Source organism: Salvelinus alpinus, chromosome 2, assembly GCF_045679555.1.
Source record: "Salvelinus alpinus chromosome 2, SLU_Salpinus.1, whole genome shotgun sequence".
Lineage (NCBI taxonomy): Eukaryota > Metazoa > Chordata > Actinopteri > Salmoniformes > Salmonidae > Salvelinus > Salvelinus alpinus.
Window position 1 is genome coordinate 45,521,939 of NC_092087.1, and position 24,385 is coordinate 45,546,323.

Below are 24,385 nucleotides of genomic sequence, written 5' to 3' on the forward strand. Positions count from 1 at the left end.
GAGAGAACTTTCACAGCGGCAACATCAGATGCACGCTTGCTTGCACCATTAATCTTTAATGCTAGGGGGAGACAGATGTGCCTAACTGCAGTGCGTGTTGTATGAAATCAGAGTTGGTGTGAGCTGCGAGCGGAGTGTGGTTGGAAGCTGGTGTCTCTACAAACATGCGTTATGTCGTGTCTCTACCTGTCCATTTAAATGTGCTTTAGCATGTGTCCATAATACTTTGGTCCATATACACACACACACACACACACACACACACACACACACACACACACACACACACACACACACACACACACACACACACACACACACACACACACACACACACACACACACACACACACACACACACACACACACACACACACACACACACAGCTCTATTGAGCCATGCAGCTGTCTGTGTGTGTGTGTGTGTGTGTGTGTGTGTGTGTGTGTGTGTGTGTGTGTGTGTGTGTGTGTGTGTGTGTGTGTGTGTGTGTGTGTGTGTGTGTGTGTGTGTGTGTGTGTGTGTGCGCCCGCACGCTTTGTGTGTACCAACACATACGGCTGGTTTAACAATGTGCTACTGACGTGGTTCTCTTTATGTGGGTCAACTCAGAGACGGAGAGAAGACGTGTTAATGGAGGAACGGAATAAACTGAGAGCATATAGCCGTAAAATGCAGACCTCTTTACTCATGCTGATTAATCTCACACAACTGTATCCTTCGTGCTTCTCTGGGTCTCTCTCCCATTCATTACACTGACTCCCTATACTGGATGATCTGCCATGGCTGGAACAGGGCAAAAATGGGGCTAGCATGCAGGCGGTATCGCTTGATTTAGATGTCTAAAGTGGTTACTCTGTGAGGTAGGCCAATCAAGTCACTACACATGGTCTCCCGAACACAGATCAAGCCTACTCCTAGGATTTAAAAGCATGCTCCGTAGAGAATCTCCAATTAAAGTGTTTTTAGATCAGGAATAGGCCTCCGGTAAACCGCCCTCGGTGTTGAGCATTCAGACTTGTGTTGAATCTAGAGGCCCTCCTTGTTGGAGGAAGGGCTGGGTCCGGTCAGCCTGGGTTGTGGTGTTGTTTTGATGGTCAAAGGGAGGCTCCTGGCCCTCTAGCTGGGTAATTAGGCTGCGTCCCAAATGGCACGCTATTCACTACGTAGTGCACTACTTTTGACCACAGCCCTATTGACCACGGCCCATAGGGCTCTGGTCAAAGGTAGTGCAATACATAGGTGATAGGGTGCCATTTGGGATGCACATTTAATGTCTTCTCTTCTAGCGGGGTGGCGGTGGCAGGGTTTCCGCTAGCTTGTTAGCCTCAGCCATCCATCCATCAGCAGGTCTGAGGCAGCGCCATGATACAGCTGTGCTGTCTGAGGGCAGGCGGGTAGTAGAGATGCGGTGAATACTGACGCAGCTCACGATGTCGGGAACGGAAAGGTGCTTCCGTTCAGATAAGTATGTTGTACAGTCACGTCCACTTTCCGTCCCATGTCCCGCCCACGCTCCATAGTTCACAGTGAGGCGCCCTCCTCATCCTTCGATAGAAACCTACATGACAGTTAGAAGGTTCTTCCACGTACCAGATGACATGGTTTATATCTCAACCCCAAGTTTAGTGTCCTGTTGCCACTCCAGATTGTCTGCAGTTCCCACTCTACTACCCCAGAATTTCTCCAGCGCCCACTTTACTATCCCAGATTGTCTCCAGTTCCCACTTTACTACCCCGATTGTCTCCAGTTCCCACTTGACTACCCCAGATTGTCTCCAGTTCTCACTTTACTATCCCAGATTGTCTCCAGTTCTCACTTTACTACCCCCGATTGTCTCCAGTTCCCACTTTACTACCCCAGATTGTCTCCAGTTCCCACTTTACTACCCCGATTGTCTCCAGTTCCCACTTGACTACCCCAGATTGTCTCCAGTTCTCACTTTACTATCCCAGATTGTCTCCAGTTCCCACTTTACTACCCCGATTGTCTCCAGTTCCCACTTGACTACCCCAGATTGTCTCCAGTTCTCACTTTACTACCCCAGATTGTCTCCAGTTCTCACTTTACTACCCCCGATTGTCTCCAGTTCCCACTTGACTACCCCAGATTGTCTCCAGTTCTCACTTTACTATCCCAGATTGTCTCCAGTTCCCACTTTACTACCCCGATTGTCTCCAGTTCTCACTTTACTATCCCAGATTGTCTCCAGTTCCCACTTTACTACCCCGATTGTCTCCAGTTCCCACTTGACTACCCCAGATTGTCTCCAGTTCTCACTTTACTATCCCAGATTGTCTCCAGTTCTCACTTTACTATCCCAGATTGTCTCCAGTTCCCACTTGACTACCCCAGATTGTCTCCAGTTCCCACTTGACTACCCCAGATTGTCTCCAGTTCCCACTTGACTACCCCAGATTGTCTCCAGTTCCCACTTTACTACCCCAGATTGTCTCCAGTTCCCACTTTACTACCCCAGATTGTCTCCAGCTCCCACTTGACTACTCCAGAATTTCTCCAGCGCCCACTTTACTACCCCAGATTGTCTCTAGCTCCCACTTGACTACCCCGATTGTCTCAAGCGCCCACTTTACTACCCCGGATTGTCTTCAGCCTCCACTTGACTGCCCTGGATTGTCGTCAGCCTCCACTTGACTACCCCGGATTGTCTCCAGCTCCCACGTTACTACCACAGATTGTCTTCAGCCTCCACTTTACTACCCCAGATTGTCATCAGCCTCCACTTTACTACCCTAGAATGTCTTCAGCCTCCACTTTACAATGCCAGATTGTCTCCAGATCTTAGCTACCTTACTACCCATACATCAAATGTGTCAAACAAGCCAATTCAATCTGGCACAAATAGTTTTTCCCCAGAAAAAAAACGAGTTCAAACAGGTGCAGTTAATACAGGTAATGAGTGGAGAACAGGAGGGCTTCTTAAAGAAAAACTAACAGGTCTGTGAGAGCCGGAATTCTTACTGGTTGGTAGGTGATCAAATACTTATGTCATGCAATAAAATGCAAATTAATTACTTAAAAATCATACAATGTGATTTTCTGGATTTTTCTGGATTCCGTCTCTCATAGTTGAAGTGTACCTATGATAATAATTACAGACCTCTACATGCTTTGTAAGTAGGAAAACCTGCAAAATCGGCAGTGTATCAAATACTTGTTCTCCCCACTGTAGGTTCAATGTTTGCTATTTAGCTAACATTAGGCTATAACTAGCAATGCAAATAGCTTTCTGAGATACTAATAAAATTACTACACAGATCATACACGTAACGTTAGCTAGCGAGACAGCCAGCTAACGTTAGCTAGCTAGCTAACAGTACGTTGAAAATGACTTTCTGACAAAATTACAAAGGAATAATATCTGAAAATGTATCTAGACTCTTACCAGTATACATAGATGAACGCTTCTCCCTCTCTGTCATGGATACCATGGTTGCCCTTAGTTTGAAGATGTAATCCGTAGACAGATGTTTTATACAACAGCCTTCTGTGTTCTCTTTTCGACTCCCTCCTCATTTGCAATCATACTCTGCTTCCACTGGGCCTTCCACTGATTTCAAAACTTGATCAACTTCTTCCGTGACAACAACACTGTTGATAGTCATTTATTCCCCGTAACTGTCATCAGAAGACTCTACATTGTCTTGTTCAATGAAAATGTTTTTACCTAAATGAGGGATTTCTTAATCTTCTGAGTCAGAGAGAGTCAGCACGGCAAGATCGTCCTCCAGAAAGTAGTCCATCACACATTTTTCCGTCTGATCTTTGTCGATAGTTGCTGTTCAATTCAGGGCAGCAATGTTGAGAGCAGTAGCAACACTTTTGCAGTTCAGTTCTCTATGATATATTTCAAAAAAGCCTTGGTAGGAAGAATTATCCACACATACTGAGCAGCTCATGTTATAGACAGAAGCATGCTACATGGCAGACCAATCTGACCTCATCTCTCGGCATGTCCAGCCCAACTATTATATCAGCCAACCATGGCTAGCGGGAAGGTTCTTGGCTTTTTCCATGGCACAACCAACTAGTCTAACAATTGTATTTGTATTTACAGATGGCATACACCTTTTTATGTTCCAGAAAACATTTTTGCCAAATCATTTTGGTCAACAACAAAAAAAGGTTTACTGTCAAATGTCTTACCTGTGAAGTAGTGATGTGCGAAATACACCAAGCTGTGTAGAATTGATAATGGACCTACTACAATTATAGTCTCTTCACTCTACCCAGCTTGCTAACAGTCATTAAAAAAAACTAGACAGTCAGGGAACCATGAAAATTCCGATGGAAAAAGCGATGGATGGATAACTATTTTTTATATATATTGTTTTACACATTTTGACCTCCGGACCTTGGTGAAAACTGAATGTGTTATTTCATAGTTTTGATGTCTTCACTATTATTCTACAATGTAGAAAATAATAAAAAATACAGGAAACCCTTGAATAAGTAGATGTGTCCAAACTTTTGACTGGTACTGTATGTCAGTTGTTAATAAACACAGAACGTTCTACCTCGTTTAAAATGAAATACTTGACATGTGAGGTAAATAAATCCACTATATTCTAAACATGTGGTGATTGAAAAAGGCGTAAAGATACAATATAATGTATGCATTTTCAATTTAATTATGTGGGGATAATTATGCCTGCGCTTTGTGTACATTGTGTGGGTCGCTCAGTGTGTACTGTGTGTGGGCTGTGGGTATGGCTGTGTTTGAATGTGTTTCTCTGTGTTGATGTGTGAGTTCCTGTGTCCTCTCTCCCCTCAAGAGAAGGATGCAGTGTTAGTGTGTGTTTCTTTGTGTTAATATGTGCTTATGTGTTCTCTCTCCACCCTCCAGAGAAGGAGACATTCCTGAGTTCATTCGTCCTGAGGGATCTGCTACCATCATCGTTGGGGAGTTACTACCGATACACAGGCTCTCTCACCATCCCGCCCTGCAGCAAGGTGGTCGAGTGGATCATCTTATCCAGGCCCCTTTTCCTCTCCCACTCACAGGTCAGTTACACATGCACAGACACATACACACTATCATCCCACTGTTTCTATACACCCACCTACTTCTCCCCTATTCCCCTACTCCCCTCCTTCTCTCCTTCCTCCTCCTCCTTCTCTCCTTCCTCCTCCTCCTTCTCTCCTTCCTCCTCCTTCTCTGTGTATCAAACATTATAGTCCAGGTAGCAGGTAATGGACTCTAACAGATATTTATGTAACTTTCAAAATTCTTTGTCAGTTTACAATTGTACAATTTATGCTCCCCACGTATAAAAACTGCTGGAAAGCCCCGAATGCAATATTGTAATTTTTATGACTCACACGGTGGAGGGACATATTGCCTGTAGCCTACTGTACATGGTGGAGGAACATATTGCCTGTAGCTTACTGTACATGGTGGAGGAACATATTGCCTGTAGCCTACAGTACAGTCGTGGCCAAAAGTTTTGAGAATGACACAAATATTAATTTTCACAAAGTCTGCTGCCTCAGTTTGTATGATGGCAATTTGCATATACTCCAGAATGTTATGAAGAGTGATCAGATGAATTGCAATTAATTGCGAAGTCCCTATTTGCCATGCAAATGAACTGAATCACAAAAAAAACATTTCCACTGCATTTCAGCCCTGCCACAAAAGGACCAGCTGACATCATGTCAGTGATTCTCTCATTAACACAGGTGTGAGTGTTGACGAGGACAAGGCTGGAGATCACTCTGTCATGCTGATTGAGTTTGAATAACAGACTGGAAGCTTCAAAAGGAGGGTGGTGCTTAGAATCATTGTTCTTCCTCTGTCAATCATGGTTACCTGCAAGAAAACATGTGCTGTCATCATTGCTTTGCACAAAAAGGGCTTCACAGGCAAGGATATTGCTGCCAGTAAGATTGCACCTAAATCAACCATTTATCGGCTCATCAAGAACTTCAAGGAGAGCGGTTCAATTGTTGTGAAGAAGGCTTCAGGGCGCCCACGAAAGTCCAGCAAGCGCCAGGACCGTCTCCTAAAGTTGATTCAGCTGCGGGATCAGGGCACCACCAGTACAGAGCTTGCTCAAGAATGGCAGCAGGCAGGTGTGAGTGCATCTGCATGCACAGTGAGGCGAAGACTTTTGGGGGACAGACTGATATTCAGGGACAGACTGATATTCTGCAAAAGGTACAGGGATTGGACTGCTGAGGACTGAGGTAAAGTCATTTTCTCTGATGAATCCCCTTTCCGATTGTTTGGGGCATCCGGAAAAAAGCTTGTCCGGAGAAGACAAGGTGAGCGCTACCATCACTCATGTGTCATGCCAACAGTAAAGCATCCTGAGACCATTCATGTGTGGGTTTGCTTCTCAGCCAAGGGAGTGGGCTCACTCACAATTTAGCCTAAGAACACAGCCATGAATAAAGAATGGTACAAACACTTCCTCCGAGAGAACTTCTCCCAACCATCCAGGAACAGTTTGGTGACAAACAATGCCTTTTCCAGCATGATGGAGCACCTTGCCATAAGGCAAAAGTGATAACTAAGTGGCTCGGGGAACAAAACATCGATATTTTGGGTCCATGGCCAGGAAACTCCCCAGACCTTAATCCCATTGAGAACTTGTGGTCATGGTCAATCCTTAAGAGGAGGGTGGACAAACAAAACCCCACAAGTTCTGACAAACTCCACGCATTGATTATGCAAGAATGGGCTGCCATCAGTCAGGATGTGGCCCAGAAGTTAATTGACAGCATGCCAGGGCGGATTGCAGAGGTCTTGGTAAAAGAAGGGTCAACACTGCAAATATTGACTCTTTGCATCAACTTCATGTAATTGTCAATAAAAGCCTTTGACACTTATGACATGCTTGTAATTATACTTCAGTATTCCATAGTAACATCTGACAAAAATATCTAAAGACACTGAAGCAGCAGACTTTGTGAAAATTAATATTTGTGTCATTCTCAAAACTTTTGGCCACGACTGTACATGGTGGAGGAACATATTGCCTGTTGCCTACTGTACAATGTGGAGGAACATATTGCCTGTTGCCTACTGTACAATGTGGAGGAACATATTGCCTGTTGCCTACTGTACAATGTGGAGGAACATATTGCCTGTAGTCTACTGTACAATGTGGAGGAACATATTGCCTGTAGTCTACTGTACAATGTGGAGGAACATATTGCCTGTAGTCTACTGTACAATGTGGAGGAACATATTGCCTGTAGTCTACTGTACATGGTGGAGGAACATATTGCCTGTAGTCTACTGTACATGGTAAGCTGTAGGTGGAACTTCACTTTTTAGTATGGAAAATGGCTGTGATGATTTTTTTACAATATTCACAACATATTGACACAATTGCAGTCTTTATAGAATACAAATCTAATTTGATCATTTACATGTGGAAATACATATTTGAGTGAACATTAGCAAGCCAACAGCAGATTAGATTAAACAGGAAGTGAATTATCTCCTCCCTCTCCCCCCGGTTTTAGCTTGTGGCTATCACCGTCTAGCTGGCTAGGTTTAGGATATTTACTAGCCCATACCAGTGACAAACTTAGCTATGTTATCGACATATGGCATTACACAAACAAAATCTAGCTCTCTTATTTTGCCAGATAGAAAGAAATAGACACAAATTCATTCAGAGACGGAGGAAGACGATGGCTAGCTATAGCAAGCTAACGTTAGCAGCTGCCTCTTCAACAAGAAGCAACTGTGACAACATTGATTTTAAGATTAAAAAAAATATATATATACTTCTCCATTGAGCAAAATCCACAATCCACCCCTCCAAAGAAAGCATGGCTCTTGAGTTTCCCCGAAATGCCACCACATCCATGGTCGGATCTACGACCGAAGCGTTGCGTTTCAGTTTAGCCCGCATAGAAAACTCCACCGGAACCTGGCCAAATTACCACAAAGCACAGCCCCCACAAACACCTTGAAAACCTACTCTATACAGTAACCTCCGTCGCAGCCAAAACTACTCTTTCCCATAGTACAAGCCTATCTATAGCAGGGTATCCCAAACTCTGTCCTCGGGCCCCCTCTGGGTGCACGTTTAGTTTCTTGCCCTAAACATCTGATTCAAATCATCTAATCTTGATGATGGGTTGGTTATTTGAATCAGCTGTGTAGTGCTAGGGCAAGAACCAAAACGTGCACCCAGCGTGGTGCAGGCTTTTCAATCCCCTCTGACACCCGGTTGACTATTACGCACCAAACCAGGGCTGTTTAATGTCTTTGTACTGTATGTCCAACACTTGGTTATACACACATCTATTGACATATCCACATATTATTTCCTTGAGTGTACAGTACATATTTGAAGAGCTCCGGACGAGATATGTCCATAAACTTGCAGCAGAGGACACATCCTTTGTTCTGTATTGGTTAGCGGGATGGAACGTATTGACTGTGTTCTGCGATGTTTTATGGCGTTCACAGATGGTCTCTTATGAATCTGTAATTCATTTCTCCGTGCGTCCATGATTCCAGCCGATCATAATGTGTAGTCATTACAGCGCTCTGTAGGAAATCAGTCAAAGCCATCCATGTCAGCAGATTGGCCCCATTGAAATGTTACACACTCCTCGGGCCAGTTGAGCGGAACAGCAGCCCGTTCATGTCCTTTACTTCAGGGACACCCCTTCCACCCAGCACACACGCAAACGCACATAAACACACACACACGCGCAACCACCCCTGTTCATGCCTTACTGAAGACCATCTCTCTCTCTCTCTCGCTCCCTCTCTCTCTGTGTTTAGCTGGAGGCGTTCTACTCCATCTTCACCACGGAGCAGCAGGACCATGTGAAGTCGGTAGAGTACCTGAGAAACAACTACAGACCCCTCCAGGACCTGGACAACCGGGAGGTGTTGAAGTCTGCTGTTAAAGATGCCTGGCAGAGGGACCTGACCGACAACCTGGGACTGGGTACAGATGGCACCACAGACGCATCCAGAGGTACCACAATACACAGTCTCTTCTAGTTAGTCAGTCAGTCAGTCAGAGACGCCTGCTTGACAGCCTGGGGACAGACCCCCACGGCACCACAGACGCATCCAGAGGGACCACTACACCTGATCTGACCTTATGCTGACTCTCACTCTGTCACTCAGTCCCTGTCATTTTTCCATACCATGTATTAACTCATACTCACTCACTCATACAGACTTTCAGTTATTTATTGCCTTTCTCTCTCTTTGGATAAAATCATTTTTTCTTGCTTTATTTTCCATCACAAACATTGTTAGTTGAGGCTCCGCTAAAACCGCTCGAGTCCATCCATCCAGAAAGGCTCCTGCCTCTTTAAACGTGGGCTCTCTCTTTGTTTTGAGTGTGGCTAGTAGAGAGAATTGATCAGGTGCGCTTGTGATGAAGTGGGAGCTAGCGTTGTAATGGGCTGCATCAGTATTCATCATTAATATGCACATTAAAAATAAAGCCATACAAATTAAGTTGTGAAATTGCTTTTGTGGCAATTATGTCAGTTGAGGGGATGGGTGGAACAAGTCCTGGACCAGCAAACGTCTCTCTCTCTCTCTCTCTCTCTCTCTTTTTATATTATTAATGTATCTCTCATTTCTCTCTCTCTCATCCCTCCCACTCTCCCTCATTTCTATCTTGTTCTCTCTCCCTTCTCTTCCTCTCATCTTTCTATCGCCATTTCCTCCTCCATTTGTCCCATTTTCTCTCTCCTCGCTCTCATAAGACGACTCTGAACACAGGGTTTAGTATGAGGGAGCCGCTCTCCTCTGCGTTTAACTCCTCTCCTCCTCTCCTTTCTTCCTCTCTTCTCTCCTCTCCTCTGCTCTGAATGTGGAGAGGTGTGTGTCTGCGCCCTCTTTTCTGGCTTGCGGATGATACGGTGAATGATGATTATGGTGGTTGATGAGGGTCATAATGCCCTCAACTGGTGAATGTCATGTGTAGTGTCGAGCTCTCGAAGCAGTAACAGAGAACTTCCATTAGGCATCAGTCACAGTGTGTTTCTCAACCTAACCATCTCTTTTCCATCCTCCCCATCTCTACTCGCTATGCCTTCTCCTTTCCCTTCTCTTTCCCTGCATGCCTCTCTCTCTCTCTCTCTCTCTCTCCCCCCTCACACCCCATCTCCATTTCATATTTTATACATCATATGTTTCCAGTGATTTAGAAAGTTTGCTTACAAAATAGTTGCGACATTTACCTGCTATGGTGCGTTTCCATTAAACTGCATTTCCATTGGTCTGATAAAAACAGCTGGACGTAATGATGTCACAACTAAAAAAAATTTTTTTTTTTAAACTTAGGCAAATTGACAGCATCCTGTATGGCTGCTCCCACCTATCTGTTTCATATCTCAGGAAGCCTGCAAAAGCCAGCACGGATAGAATACAAGAACTGACTAATATTTTCCATATTCTAATAATATCGCCACGGACCGTGCCATGGTGAAACTTGCACTCGTGTAGACCTGAAATAATTGGATGGTGAAACTTTTACCCAGCCAGCCAACCAGAAAAGCAAAGCAAGCAAAGCGTTTCAGGGATTCTTGAAAGTCAAGTCAATCCTTGTCTTGCAAAGAAACGTTATTTTTTATAGCCTAGTTTTTTTTTTTTTATGGATTTAGCGACCAGAAGGTTTTTAGAATGAAATGTGGAGTGGAGATTTATAGTTACGGGATGATCATGTGCCCCATGTACCTTTTATTCTGCAATCATTATCAGTTTCCATCATCATTTGTCGCAATAAAAAAAAGTATGCAAAAAAATCCACCCCTGTTAAACAGATAAAAATGTTGTCGATCTTTAGAACATTTCTCATATAGCTGCCGTTTCCATTACACATGCCGCAATGTTGTCGTTTTTTTCAAAAAAATGCATTTGTTGAATAAACCCGACTATTCACACTACTTTTATATCATTTTCTCTGTAGTGGAAAAAGGGAGAAATCTCAGACAGACAGACACACCCTCAATAAAACACATAATGATATTTGGTCCCTGTCCAGTGCCCATACTGTGGCCTACAGCACCACCTTGAGGTTATGTATAGTACTGCTCAAGGATTCCTTCATACACAGGAAATGGCAATGGTTACAGAATAGACAGCTTGCCTTACCATCAATGTAATAGTGGCTCCCCTTGAGTGATTCTGAATGTGTCTACTACTTCCTTTGAACCTGTATTTCTGTCTCTATGGTATCACTGTTGCTGCCATTGAAAACCAAGCCTTGTGTTATCCAACTTGTACCGCTCAGAATATGTGTCATGATGTTCAATTTCTCATGGTAACAAAGTGGTATGGTTTTATTGCAGCCAGATAAGTAGTTGCGGCTCTTGTGGCTTGGGAAGCCTCCTCATTCATGTTTTCCTTTTCATGAGGTTGTCTAAAGCTGTGTGTTGTCCTCCTCCAGTCTACAGCCACTGGTCTCTCCATCCATCTCTTTATTCCTCCACCCATCCATCTCTCCACGGCTCCAACCCATCTATCTATCTATCAATCTCTTCATCTCTCCACCCCTCCATCTCTCTATCCCTCCTTACTCCATCCCTCCATCCAGTACCCCAGAGACTGGTTGGTTGGACTATGCCAGAGCCCTGTGTGTTAAGGCCTGGGGCCTAGTGTCTTTATGAGCGTATGTGTTCTTTCAGTCTGTTTGAAGCTACTCCTCAGGAAACCAACAGCTGGATGAGTCAGCAGTCAGACAGTAATAAAATATTGAGCTGCTCCTCAGGCTGCCTGCCTGCATCCCACGCACGTAACACACACACGCATGCATACAAACGCACGCACGCACACAAACACACACACAAACCTAACCATGAACCTAACCACTAACGCATTTCCTTAACCCTAATTATAACCCTGACTCTAATTGTAACCCTAAACCTACCCCCTAAGGTTAAAATAGCAGTGGTGTAAAGTACTTAAGTAAAAATACTGTAATGACCTGACTAGATCATAAATGAACAATTGTCCAGACATAGGATTGAGTTTGCGAATCGACGGTTTATTAAACCAACTTTACACAGGCTACTGTTTGGCCGTAGCCCACGCCAAATAAATGACAGATAACCCACAAGCCAATCGTGACCTTCTCTTGTGAAGCCCAGACGTAAAAAGAGAGAGAACAAAGGCCAAACCGGGTCTTAACCTCCAATGCTCCATCCCCCTGCCCAACCCCCTCCACGCCACTCCGCCAACCGCCAGGATGCCCGGCATCAGAACATTCCAGGCATTCCCGTGATTGGCAGATAGCAGGTTGATTGACATGTCGGACCCCGCGAACACTGGGCACTGGTCAGTACAACACAACCACCTCCTAGCCTAACACATAACACACAGCTGTCTGTGCGGGTCGCTACACAGCCCCCCCACCACAAAGTCCCTCGTCCCCGAGGGAACAAACAAAGTCTCTGAAGCGACCCGGAGGTCTCCTTTGCCTGCGTGGCCGTGATGGTCGCAGAGTGCCCCTCTGGGAACCAGGGGATGAAGGCAGGGATATGGGGGACAAGGAAGCGGGAACGGGTAATACAATCCGTGGCTCTGGGGAACCACGCGGTGACACAGGGGGGGAGACAGGGGGAGTGGGCTGTCTGGAGCCTTGGCTGCGGCACCTGGGGGTGGGTGCCTGGAGAATGTCATTGCCAGAGAGGGGAATTGTGGGGGTTCCTGGGGTTTGGGGAGAAGAGGCCCCTCTGTATGGGGCTAACCTGTCTCGGTGCAGTGCCACCTTTCTCCCCCTGGGAGGAAGCTGCAGGGTCCCACCCAGTGACTGGGCAACTTGGGGCATCTGCCATTTTTCCTTAGCGGGCTGTAGACCCAGACCAGCTCCCCAGCCACAAAGTGCCTTCCCCGGGTGTGCACGTCATAGTTCCTCTTCTGCCTCACACCTGCATTCACCAGCTGCTCTCTGGCGAAGGTGTGGGCTGTCTCCAGGCGGTCCTGGAGTCTCCGGGCATACTCCGGCCCCGGAGGAACATGAGGGCTATCCAGGGGCCGACCAAACGCCATCTCCGCAGGGGTGCGGATCTCTCTCCCCAGCATGAGGAGGGCAGGAGTGCAGGAGGTGGAGTCTTGGACAGCGGAGCGGCATGCCATGAGGACCATAGGCAGGTGCTTGTCCCAGTCACGCTGGTGTTTGGAAGAGACGATGGCCAGCTGCTGTCCAAGCGTTTTGTTGAAGCGCTCCACAAGGCCATCACTTTGAGGATGGAGAGGAGTAGTACGGGTCTTGTGCATACCCAGCCTCTCACACATGGTGGCGAACACACGGGACTCAAAGTTTCTGCCTTGGTCGCTGTGGATGGACTCTGCAGCTCCAAACCTGCTGAACATCCCCGCTGTCAGGGCGTCGACGATGGTCTCTGCCTCCTGGTCAGGCAGAGCATAGGCCTCGGGCCATTTTGTGAAATAGTCCATGGCCGTGAGCACCCAGCGGTTTCCACTGTCTGTGGTGGGGAACGGCCCAACTACATCCACTCCCACCCTCTCCATGGGAGCCCCCACTGGGAACTGTTGGAGCTGAGCATGAGAGCGGCCTGGGGGGCCCTTTCTCGCTGTGCAGTTGTCACAGCGGCGACAAAAGTCCTCCACATCCCTCTTGTGCTGCCCCCAGTAGAAGCCCTGACGGAGACGGCGCAGTGTTTTTGTGACCCCAAAGTGTCCAGTCCCCACCCCCCCATGAGTACTCTGGAGCACAGCCTCCCGCAATGCTTTTGGGACCACCACCTGCCACCTCTCCTCTCCCGTAGCTGACTCCTTCCATGCCCGCTGTAGCACGCCATCAGCCAGCCGCAGTCTCTCAAACTTCGACCACAACCCTTTGGTCGCGAGTGAGAGCGCTGTCACCTCTTCCCATGGTGGCCTCACCTGCGCCTCTACCCACTGTAGCACTGGCTGTAGGTCTGTGTCCCGTCCCTGCTGCTGCCGCCATTCAGCCACGTCGACAGTCTGCAGCTCACAGCAGACAGGCCCGCTCGCCCGACACACTGTGGCACAGACACCCTCCTCTGCACACAGCTCTCTCTCCCGTCCCTCTCTCCGTTCACAGTGGCGGCAGCCGTCTGCAGTACAGGGCCGACGGGACATGGCGTCGGCGTTGGAGTGGCGTGCCCCTGCCCTGTGCACCACCGTGAAGTCATACGGCTGAAGCTCCTCCAACCAGCGTGCCACCTGCCCCTCTGGCACTCTGAAAGACATGAGCCACTGGAGAGCAGAGTGGTCAGTCCTTACAGTAAAGGGCAGACCACCCAGGTAGTACTTGAAGTGTTTGACGGAAGCCACAACAGCCAAGAGCTCCCGCCGGGTGACACAGTAGCGGCGCTCATGTTTGTCAAATGTTTTGCTGAAGTACGCCACCACTCTCTCCCCCTCTGGCCCCACCTGGGCCAGCACCCCACCCATGCCCACATTGCTCGCGTCTGTGTCCAGGATAAAGGGCAAGGTGAGGTCAGGGGGGGCGAGCACGGGGGCCTCGATCAGTGCACGTTTGAGGGTGTTGAACGCCTCCTCACACTCCACTGTCCAAGTGAAAGCCTTGTCCTTCGGCAGCAGGCGGTTCAGTGGAGCAGCAACGCTTGAGAAGCCCCGTACAAACCTCCTGTAGTACGAGGCCAGGCCCAGGAAGCTCTTCAGCTGACGCTGGTCGGTGGGGGTGGGCCAGTCTCTGACAGCCCCTACCTTGTCCTCCATGGTGCTGATCCCCTCCTTCCCCACTCGGTGGCCCAAGAAGGACACCTCTCTCCTCATGAAGTGGCACTTCTCGGGGTGGAGCTTCAGACCTGCGGCAGCCACCCTCTCCAGCACACGCCGTAGCGCCCCCAGGGCTGACTGCAAGGAGCTGCCATGGGCCAGGATATCATCGAGGTATACCAGACACTGCTGTCGGGGGATGCCATCCAGCACCCTGTCCATCAAACGCTCAAAAGTAGCTGGAGCGTTGCACAGGCCAAAGCACAGGACCTTGAACTGCCAGTGTCCTCTGTTAGTGGAGAACGCAGTTTTGGCTCTGGCCTCTGGGGAGAGGGGCACCTGCCAGTAGCCACTGCGGAGGTCTAGTGAGGAGAACCAGGAGGACCCCCTAACCAGGTCCAGCGACTCATCGATACGTGGTATGGGGTATGAGTCCTTCCTAGTTACCTCATTCAGCCGCCTGTAGTCCGCACAGAACCTCAGCTTGCCCCCCTTCTTCGGAACCATGACGACTGGCGCCGCCCAGGGGCTGTCTGAGGGCTCAATGAAGTCCGCCCGCTGCATCTCCAACACAGCCTTGTCTGCCGCCTCCTGGCGTGCCAGCGGGATACGGCGGGGACGCATCTTGATGGGTCGAGCATCACCTGTGTCGATCTCATGCTGCACCAGATGAGTCTGACCCACCTCTTCCTCACTCAGCGCAAAGCTGTCTCTGAATTCAAACAGCAACTGCCACAACCGTTCCTGCTGCTCGGGGTCAAGACCAACACAGTTCCTCCCCCATATCTCCCTCACTGCAGACAGTGTCCTCTCCTCTCCCATCTGGGGTAGCTGGGCTGGGGGGGCGCGGCCCGGGCTCACAGAGGGCTGTGTCATGGAGGTAGCTGGGGGAATGTAACACACCGCCGTAGGTGACAGGGGGACTGGGGAAAAGTCACACACAGCTGTGGGGGAGGGGGGGCAGCCATGAGTCTCTGCTGCTTTAACTGTTGGAGTAAAGGGTTTGTTGGGTTGAGTGAATGTGACATTAGGGGGGGCCATGGTGACTTCCGGCCCTCCCTGGAAGCTCAGTGTGCCCCTATTTAGGTCTAACTGGCAGCCTGTGCTCCTAAGAAAGTCCAACCCCAGGATACAAGGGTCCTGCACAGCCGCCACCCACACAGGATGACGCACAGTCCTGCCCCCTACTGTCAGAGTCATTATTCCCTTCCCTTTCATGGGTGCCAGCTCACCTGTGACTGTGCGGAGCTGCACAGTTGTAGGCTCACACTGAGTCCAACCTGGCACAATATCTGGCCTCACCAGGGTTACTGTGGACCCAGTGTCCACCAGGGCGGAGCAGGGCACACCCTCCACAGTGACAGGGACATGACAAAAGTCCCCAACACAGGTCCGGCCCACCACAACAGGCTCCATCCGCTTGCCCTCGTCTGCTTCTGGGGGAAGTGGAGCCTTGCTTCCCCGTCTGTGCCGGTGGGCTCCTCCTGAAGAAGATGGTGGTTGGGATAGAAAGCCAGGGGTCCGCACTACCCGGTCTATGCGGACCCCGAGCCGTTTCCCTGAGCTCTGGGGGACATGGGGCAATCTCGGCGCAGATGGCCTGGCTGGCCACAACCCCAGCAGACCCTGGGACCAGGGCGTGTGGTTCGTGCCGCCTGTAGCGACACAGCACGAATGAGTTCTGTCATTTCGGCCACCCATGCAGGCTTTTCCGGCTCCGGGCTGCTCTGCCCCCCAGCTCGCACAGAGGGTGTGTCTCCCTGCACCCCCACCAAAGCCCCAGCTGAAGCCCCAGCCCACACCAGCTCCCTCTCCAAAGCCATCTCCAAGGCTGTCTGCAATGACTCAGGATGAGCCAGCTGGGTCTGTATGCGCAGCTCCGTAGGAGAGAGCGCCTGTATGAACTGGTCCCGTGCTAGCTCGCTCTGCACGGAGGGGGGCATGTGAGCATATGCCCGCCGAGAGAGGCTCTCAATGTCATTAGCTAGCACACGTAGAGGCTCTCCAGGCTGCCTGCGTCTATTACTCAGTTCGGAGCGCAGTAGCCCGGGCTGTACACACTGTCCATAGCGCCTCCTCAGTGCTCCCACTAAAGCACCATAATCATGTCTGTCCTCGGGGCTAATCAATATCAAACAGGCCAGAGCTTCATCCGTGAGGCATAAAGCCAACTGCAGTGCCCTTTCTTCATCCGACCACCCCCTAAAATGAGCTAACAGTTCAAACTGAGCATGAAAAGCTTCCCAATCCGCCTTACCGGAATACTTCGGGGTCTTAACAGATACGGACGCAGCCGGGAACTGGGCGCCGCCATGTTTGTTTACATCCTGAGCCCCAGATTCCTCGTCCCGCCGCGTCGACGTCACCCCTTCGGTCCGCCCACCAGAATCCGCGCGAAACACAGTCGACGAAGCACCCATGCCCGCCTCAGCCGCCATCACTCTAACGTCCTCCCTCAAGCGGCCTCTGGGCTCCGACGCCCTGGCGATCTCCTCAGCCAGAACCTCCGACGTCCATGCACACGCACCTCTTTGGCTATAATCGTCCCCTACCTCCACCTTCACTTTCGGATTCCCTCGAAGCATTTTCAACCACCGTTCTCACCTACGGTAGCTAGCCACATAAGTCAGCTAGCTGGCTAACTTTTATCAACGTTTTTACTTCTGACACCAATGTAATGACCTGACTAGATCATAAATGAACAATTGTCCAGACATAGGATTGAGTTTGCGAATCGACGGTTTATTAAACCAACTTTACACAGGCTACTGTTTGGCCGTAGCCCACGCCAAATAAATGACAGATAACCCACAAGCCAATCGTGACCTTCTCTTGTGAAGCCCAGACGTAAAAAGAGAGAGAACAAAGGCCAAACCGGGTCTTAACCTCCAATGCTCCATCCCCCTGCCCAACCCCCTCCACGCCACTCCGCCAACCGCCAGGATGCCCGGCATCAGAACATTCCAGGCATTCCCGTGATTGGCAGATAGCAGGTTGATTGACATGTCGGACCCCGCGAACACTGGGCACTGGTCAGTACAACACAACCACCTCCTAGCCTAACACATAACACACAGCTGTCTGTGCGGGTCGCTACAATACTTTAAAGTACTACATTAGTCGTTTTTTTTGTGTATCTGTACTTTACTTTACTATTTCTATTTTTGACATCTTTATATTTTTATTTCACTACATTCCTAAAGAAAATAATGTACTTTCTACTCCATACATTTTCTCTGACACCCAAAAGTACTCGTTACATTTTGAAGGATTAGCAGGACAGGAACATTTTTCAATTCACGCATCAGTACTGGTCATCCCTACAGCATCTGATCTGGCGGAATCACTAAACACAAATGATTTGTTTGTAAATTACGGGTGTGTTCGTCAATTCAATCTGGCGCTCTGAGCATCCGTGAATTCAGAGCGTTGTCAGATTATTCGTTCGTATCGCTCTCGGAGCGTTCAGAGCGCACACTGGATGCTCTGGCCAAGGAGTAGCGTTGTTTCAAGCGTTCTGACCTCACAACGGCAGTCAAGCACCGAAGCTATCATTGGCTAGCTTGCTAGCTACTTCCAGACACAAATGAGAGAACACCTCACTCTGACCGTTTTACTCTGAGCTGGTTATTTTCAATTTCATGTTATCCAGAGCGTTGGTGACTGTAACTGTGCTGCTGGCAACCATTTAATTACACCTTTTTGCAGACGTTTACTGACACCGGCCGTATTCAAGGAGTGTTGAGTGTTGATAAATTAATCTGTTATTCTGCCCTCTGGCACACTCAGACGAGAGGGCTCTGAAATCGGAATATATAGACAGAGCGAATTTACGAACGCAGTGTTGGAGTGTGCCCCTGGCTATCCATAAATTTAAAAACAAGAAAATTGTGACGTTTGGTTTGCTTAATATAATGAATTTGAAATGATTTATACTTTTACTTTTGTATATTTTAGCAATTACATTTACTTTTGATACTTAAGTATATTTACAACCAAATACTTTTAGACTTTTACTCAAGTAGTATTTTACTGGGTGACTTTCACTTTTACTTGAGTCCTTTTCTATAAAGGTATCTTTACATTTACTCAAGTATGGCAATTGGGTACTTTTTCCACCACTGTCATTGTTTTACTATCCTTGTGGGGCCTTTTGGGGATTTTAGGTCCCGATAAAGATAGAAGAACCACACACACACACACACACACACCGCTTGCCATCATCAGAACGGACTGCTATGATGTAAAAACAGCCAGCAGTCCGCCGCTCCGAGCAAGGCCTTCTATTTTTACCTGTTTGTTTGTCGGTGTCACCATTGCTTCATTTGTAAGAAAAACAAGCCCCTCAAGGCTCTCTCTCTTCTCTCTCTCTCTCTCTCCCCGCTCTTCTTATATCTCTCTCTCTCTCTCTTCTATCCTCTTCCACTCAGGGTGGTTTTTATGTGACTTATGAGTCATTTGTTGAGTCACCTTTTTTCTCCTTTCTCAATCCATCCCTCTCCTCATTCCCCCCCCCCCCTCCGTCCCTCTCCCTTCCTCACCAGTCTGTAGCAGTGCCCCGGTCAACATGAAGATCCAGCCGCTGAATGGCACTGCCCTGGTGGTGAGCTGGCAGCGCCCGCTAGTAGTTTACCACCCGCCTATCACCAGCTTCATGGTCTCCTACAGCTGGGTGAAGAGTGATGTGGCCTACGAGAAGACCTTCACCAAGACTGGGGACCAGAACATGGTGAGACACAGATAGACAACACTGTGCAGTTTATAAGAAAACAAGCGTTTTCCCTGGTAAGAAACTATTCCGCTGCCGTACTCAGGACCAGGAGTTTTCACTAACCTTGTGGTCTGACCAGGAACAACTCTGTGTCCTAGTTATAGCCCAGAGTTAGGTCCTGGTCAGGTCAGGTCGACCAGAAAAAAACGAGTGTGTCTGTCAGTCGGTCACAGTCACCTGGCTGGAAATAGACACTCCAAGCCTGTCTCACACACACTGCACTGATGACTCCCACTGTGACGTGTCTGTTGGTGGGCTCAATTCCCTCCAGTGTCAGCGAGAGGTGAGATGGACACTTCCTCTGTCTGATACGGTGACTATAATCTGTGAACTGGGTGAAGTCATGTTTTTTATTTTTTAAAGACATCATGGCAGTCTGCTTGTTGATATATTTCCTGCCCTTACATTAGTTACTTGGATGTGTTGATTATTTAGACATGCCAAATGGAGACTAAAGCGCCCAACTCTGATGTCTTTCATCCTCTAAAAATATGTTTTGAGATGAGGCCAGACAGAGGAGGCTTTGAACGATCATTTCATTTAAAAAAAAAACATACACAGCAGGAGAGACGCTGTCTGAAGAGAGACGATGTCTGAAGAGAGACGCTGTCTGAAGAGAGACGCTGTCTGAAGAGAGACGATGCAGAGACATTTCCTTGACATCCATCTCTCTTTGGCTACACTCAATCACCACCATCTCTCTCTCTCTCTCTCTCTCTCTTCCTTTGCCAAGTCCCTCCTTCTCCTCCCTCTCGTCAGCCCCCTCTTTCTATTCTCTGCCCACTTAATTTTCATTTTTATTTTCAATCTCTGTACCCGGACCCCCTTTATCAGGGTCACATCAGGGACCCGCAGGCTTCCTGCAATCACAATTGAATCAATTGAAAACCACTCAAGCCCTTAGTTTCACTTCCCCCTTCTCTCATCTCCCCTTCGGCCGATGCAATAACCTTCCATTCTGGAGACCATCTCTAATAGAATTAACTTTAACCAGAGTGGCTTCTGCTGCATCAGACAGTGAGGGATAGGTACGTTTCAGTTTCAGGCTTTATTAGTCATATGTGGTGCGGGGAACGCGTGGTATACTTCGTCCAACGAAGTGCTTACTTCTCCGCAGCGCAACAACATGAAGAAATCATAGAAGGTAAGAATACGTACATAAAGTAAATGGCTCAGTAGAATAGAATAAACATTTTAGCATAAGTATAATACAGGAAGGCACAATTTATTGTCCAATTTTTACACGTGTATTGGGGAAGGGGGGGGGGGGGCATGTGTATAAACTGAGCAGTATAATACGAGTCTGGTAGCAGCAGTTGTGATGTGTGTGTAGCATGAATGTATATGTGTGTGTGCGCGTGTGCGTGACTGCATGTGTGCTAAGGTGCGGAGAATCAGAGCAGGTGGTCAGTCCAGTTCAAGTGTTCAGCAGTCTGATGGCTTGTGGATAGAAACTGTCTCTGAGCCTGTTGGTATCGGAGCATGAGGTCTGATACCATCTGCCCGACTATAAGGTTGTGGACAGCTTGTGGCTGGGGTGTGGGTTCCTTGATGATGCTGTTTCGAGTAGATGTCCTTGATGGTTGGGAGCACGGTCCCAGTGATGTACTGGGCCGTCTTCACCACCCGCTGGAGGGTCTTGCGGTCTTAAGGACACAGTGAGGGGTACGTGAGAACACAAAGAGGGGTAGGGCTTAGGTGAAGATAAAGCAGATGTTATAGATCCCTAACATGGCTGTGAGCTTCCGGTATTGACACTCACGGATTGTAAATCATATGTGAATTGTTTCCTTAGGCCTTTGATGTACTGTAGTGTGGCTAGCCCATATCTATAGGTCTCAGTGGCAGTCTGTCTTCTTGACTCTCGTTCTCTCTCTCTCTCTCTCTCGCTGTGATCAATTTACAGAAGGCGGTGATAACCCACGTGTCTTCAGACATCCTGTATCTGTTCAGAGTCCAGGCGGTGTGCCAGAGAGACCTACGCAGTGACTTCAGCCAGACACTGCTCTTCAGAGGTAATCACACCACACACCATAACACAGCATATAGAGTACAGCCCTATGAATGGAATCACATAATCCTAACCTCCAAATAATCTTGAGCTTCAAAATGATTACAGTTACTTTAATACTAACAGCAGACACTTGTCTTTGTTTCAAATGCATGTCTAACGTTTTCCTCTGTTTGCTATTCCAGCTAACACCACCAGGATATTTGAGGGAACACGGATAGTGAAAACTGGAATGGTGAGTGAAGTGGACATCATTTGTGTTGTCCAGACGATGGCGACATAGTCATTCATTTTGTGATGTGCCAGCATGATTTGATATGATGTGATACTGACTATCTGACTGTCTCTCTCTGTCTCTCTCTGTCTCTCTCTGTCTCTCTCTCTCTCTCTCTGTGTGTGTGTCTCTGTCTCTCGCGCTCTCTGTCTCTGTGTCTCTCCCTCCCTCCCCCAGCCCACTGTCTCCCCAGCCTCCTCGGCAGACATGGCTCCCATAAGCTCTGGATCCTCTACCTGGACCTCCTCTGGCCTCCCCTTCTCCTTCGTCTCTATGGCTACAGGGGGCATGGGCCCCTCGTCCAGCGGCAGTCAGGCCACGGTAGCATCGGTGGTAACCAGCACCCTTCTGGCCGGCCTGGGCTTCAGCGGAGGGGTCATCTCCTCCCTGCCTGGCTCTCTCTGGCCCACCCAGGCCCCTGCAGCCAGCCCTGGGTCTAACCCCGGCCCGGGTCCCAGCCGCCAGCCTGCCCAGCCCCAGGCCTCCACCGAGCCCCCCACAGCCCCTCAGGGTGGTTCTGACACGGACACCCCCACAGAGGAGGAGGCGGCGGGGGTGGACAGGGAGAATGAGGCGGAGGAGGGAGAGGGAGAGGAGGATGAAGGGGAAGACGACAGGAGGAGGAAGAAGAATAACAAGACAACGCCTGATGAGGTGGAGATGCATCTAAATGACAGTGTGGTCAAAGAGCCCATTTCCGCCCTCACCCCCACAGCCACAGCCAAAGAGAAAGGACAGGGGCAGGGAGAGCCTGTTGCTAACAGCACCACAGTGCCAATAAGTGGAGGGGAGGACCAACTGGTCAGAGTTGACAGTAACACAGGGCCCACTGTGGAGCCAAAGAACGACACAGCAGAGAGAGAGATACAGATTCCCCAGAGCCCAACAAGCTCCCCAAAGACTAGCGGGGAAGAGAAGAGCCTTTGGCCTTTCTCTGTCCACACTGGTGAGTAGAACTCTCTGTATAGCCCAATCTTTGGAACAAGGGGCAGATTTTAGCAATAAGACCCAAGGGGGTGTGGTATATGGCCAATATACCACGGCTAAGGGCAGTTATTTTTTGCACGACGCAAAGCAGAGTGCCTGGAATACAGCTCTTAGCCGTGGTATTTTGGAAATATTCCACAAACCCCCGAGGTGCCTTATTGCTATTATAAACTGGTTACCAACGTAATTAGAGCAGTAAAAATACATGTTTTGTCATACCCGTGCTATACGGTCTGATATACCATGGCTGTCAGCCAATCAGCATTCAGAGCTCGAACCACCAAGTTTATAATCCTCTTTTTAGCACTTGAGATATGCTTCACCATATTTAGACCTGTATAATGTCATTTTAGTTTTCTGGATCCCACTTCTCCCTTCTGCAGCTTGTCATATTAAACTGTCTGTGTTTTTATAGATGTTCATATCAACAGTAAATATGAGACAGGCACGGGCACATTTGAAACATTTGCCTTGGAATCAGCTCCTGCTTCAGTATGTGGCAATGCTATATTATAGCCAGAGACAAATAGCTCCATTTCTGAGTGCTACCATAATACCACCCAGAGAGCCCTAGAGAAAGTAATGGAACTATTCTACAGCCTGAGGGGCCATTACCTAGCCTGGGGGCCATTAGTTTGGGGCATTCTCTGAGGCATATTTCAGGAACAAACTGCCTGCTTGCCTGACTTCCCGCCAGGGAGAAAACAGAACGTAGTAACCAGTGTATTTGTTTTATGAATAACAATGTGTTTGTGGATGCTCCATCATACATTTCCTTATTCCTTCTGAATTAACGGATCCATTTAGTTGAGTCGTGCCCCCGGCCTGAAGGTAAACCTAGTCACTTGCCCTCCTGATGAGTCCGACTCACTCAAATTGTCTGTAAATGTATAAATATAGATTATATATTTTTTTTTAAGTAGAGCTGAACTCATTTTTTGTTCTGAAGTGGAACTGGTTGTTTGATGGCTGAGGTATCCCGGAGTGGCCCAAATAGTCGGAATAATCTCAGGTGGATTTGTGTTTTGTGTGAAAGTGTTTGTTGTGTTTTGTGTGTTATAGTGTTATTTATGTGTTGAATTGTTATGTGTGTTAAAGCTAAAATCCTTAATTGCTACAACCATTTTTGGACTTAATTATGATTTTGTGATTTAATGATATATATATATATATACCCATTGATTCTTGAAGAATATAAGTTATAAATACGTCATGAGTTATTATTATTAGAAAAAAATGTTTTACTTTTAAACAGTCACAAAGTTGAATGGCTGTAATGGGAGAAAACTGAGGATGGATCAACAACATTATAGTTACTCCACAATACTAGCCTAAATGACAGAGTGAAAAGAAGGAAGCCTGTAAAGAATACAAATATTCCAAAACTCGGATCCTGTTTGCAAAAAGGCACTAAAGTAAAATTGCAAAAAATGTGGCAAAAAAATGCACTTTATGCCCTGAATACAAAGTGTTATGTTTGGGGCAAATCCAACACAACACATCACTGAGTACCGCTCTTCATATTTTGAAGCTTGGTGGTGGCTGCATTATGTTATGTGTATTCTTCTCATTGGTAAGGACTAGGGAAGGTTTTTTTAGGGATAAAAAACCCCGGAATAGAGCTAAACACAGGCAAAATCCTAGAGGAAAATCT

General features: G+C 48.0%; 1 protein-coding gene across 2 annotated transcripts in view; it reads left to right on the forward strand.

The window, feature by feature from the left end:
- Positions 1-24,385, forward strand: part of ca16b (carbonic anhydrase XVI b) — a 291,063-nt gene that overhangs the window by 228,014 nt on the left and 38,664 nt on the right. For both annotated transcript variants that reach the window (XM_071381241.1, XM_071381233.1), the window contains exons 7-12: positions 4,867-5,024; positions 8,776-8,974; positions 19,233-19,417; positions 21,366-21,474; positions 21,656-21,705; positions 21,922-22,690. In XM_071381241.1, the coding sequence (XP_071237342.1) occupies positions 4,867-5,024; positions 8,776-8,974; positions 19,233-19,417; positions 21,366-21,474; positions 21,656-21,705; positions 21,922-22,690 (1,470 nt within the window). The remainder of the gene's footprint in view (positions 1-4,866; positions 5,025-8,775; positions 8,975-19,232; positions 19,418-21,365; positions 21,475-21,655; positions 21,706-21,921; positions 22,691-24,385) is intronic.